This window comes from Monopterus albus, unplaced genomic scaffold, assembly GCF_001952655.1.
Source record: "Monopterus albus unplaced genomic scaffold, M_albus_1.0 scaffold256.1, whole genome shotgun sequence".
NCBI classification, from domain to species: Eukaryota; Metazoa; Chordata; class Actinopteri; order Synbranchiformes; family Synbranchidae; genus Monopterus; species Monopterus albus.
In genome coordinates, this window is record NW_018128136.1 from 456,760 (window position 1) to 458,631 (window position 1,872).

The 1,872-nt window shown below is 34.0% G+C and overlaps 1 protein-coding gene across 2 annotated transcripts in view; it reads right to left on the minus strand.

The window, feature by feature from the left end:
• The window catches only part of csf2rb (colony stimulating factor 2 receptor subunit beta), a 19,499-nt gene extending 18,566 nt beyond the window's left edge, over window positions 1-933 (minus strand). The window contains exon 1 of one of the 2 annotated variants that reach the window (XM_020621282.1): window positions 708-933. In XM_020621282.1, coding sequence (XP_020476938.1) covers window positions 708-813 — 106 coding nt within the window. In that variant the 5' untranslated portion in view covers window positions 814-933. The remainder of the gene's footprint in view (window positions 1-707) is intronic. The other variant, XM_020621281.1, reaches the window with a different exon arrangement.
• Between the last annotated feature and the right edge of the window lie 939 nt (window positions 934-1,872).

A 1,872-nucleotide genomic window follows, 5' to 3' on the forward strand; every position in this document is an offset into this window, starting at 1 on the left:
TAAATTTAAAAATTCATGCTATACGTACAACCAAAAAAAGATTTTGTATTTCCATAAGTGGGGTAAAACTATGGAATAATTTAAGTGTAGACATAAAAAATAGTAATAGAATTGACAAGTTTAAACATAAATATAAAGGTACGTGTCAATCAAAATATATGCAAGAACAGGCTTAATGATTAATCAGGTGTAACATTGTGGGTGTGGTGTAAGAATGTTAACACTGTAATATTTCTACTTGTGTGATGTAGAAGATAATTATCAAAGTATGTAATTATGTAAGAATGTTAACAATCTGTAATAATTTTTTAGTATATCATTAGCGTGGTGTAGAACAAAATTATCTATGTAGAAATACTGCTTGCAAACCAATGATGGTAAGATGATGTTATGGGGTAGAACTGGATAAGTTTGACTTCTTCTTACTCCGTTCAAGCATGTACTAGGTATAGCAAATTGATAATGCATTTGTGGATATGTGTGAAATTATGTGTGTTGACATATTGACTGTCGTTACATGTTTGAAAGAATAAATCAAATCAAATCAAATATTGTTACATGTATACTTCTGTGTAACTATGCTGCTGTTGTTTAATCTCAAGAATCCAAATTTAGCTGATATTTTTAAAATATTCTGACTAATAAACTTTGAAGGATTTTGTTCCAACAAGGTCTCAACTATGCCAGATGAAGTTGCAGAGACTTACCTGCTACCCGTGCGCTGCTGCTCACGCTGACGTTACACCGATCTGGACCAGAGAGAGCCAGAGGAAGAATCGCTGACCACAGCACAGCCCAGAAGAAAGGTGGCATTGCTGGGTGCAGTGTGGGCTACGAGTTGGGCTCGGGAAACACATTGAACTGTGTGTAGAGCACTGAATTGGCTCACTTACTAGAAATAAAGAAGAAATGAGTCATGACCACACTACCAGTACTTGCTTCCGCTTTGAATGTCTGCTTGTGGTGGGATTTCACCGCACGCATGCCTGCCTCTTATCTCTCTCTCTCACATGTGATGGGCTCTGACTAAAAAATACACCTGCTGTCACTGGGGATTACACACGGCAAAGTGAAATACCAAATACTGTGACATAGATGGCTCTTTTCTACCTCGCACACACACACCCTGCTGATATTATACATTTAAACCTGCAACAAAAGGAATTTTAGTGTTTTGTCACTGTAGGTGTGTTTGCTACATTTTCAATTTAGCAAAGTTTTTATGGGCTACAAAACAATTTTATAATTAAATAACTTAAAATCTATTTCTGTACAAAATATCATTCAATTTCAGTTGTTATCCAGTTTTAACCATATAACTTTTTATTTGTACCACAAATGTATAATTTATAAATGTAAAAAAAACTGTTGTTCCTGTCATAAGTAAATAAGTCCATTAGCATCAATTATCACCTTTTGTCAATTATAATAACCAAATATCTGCATTTAACAAATAGCAAAGTTTGTTCAGTTCTGAATGATATAGTACATAGGCTGAATATGAACGTGCACACATCAACACATTTTCTAATCCTATAGGACCTCACAGTGATAACTGAATGTATTGAGCATATTTTTTATTATATCTGACAAATGAATTCATAAAATGTCTTTTCAAAATCATTTAGTAATACCATTACCATGTACAAAATGTACTTTAGTGTCTGTGAAATACTTGTCACGATGCTTATATGTAAATAAAGTGAGAAATATGCATTTATGAAAGTAAAAGTGAAAAGATTAAGAAAAAGGAAAAACATACAGCATAAACATGTCATGTGATATTTAATTCAAAGGGGGATTTCAAGGGTCACTCAGACATAACAGCCTGCGCTTCTGCTTTTTAGCGGCTGTTAACAGTTGACGGTCTGG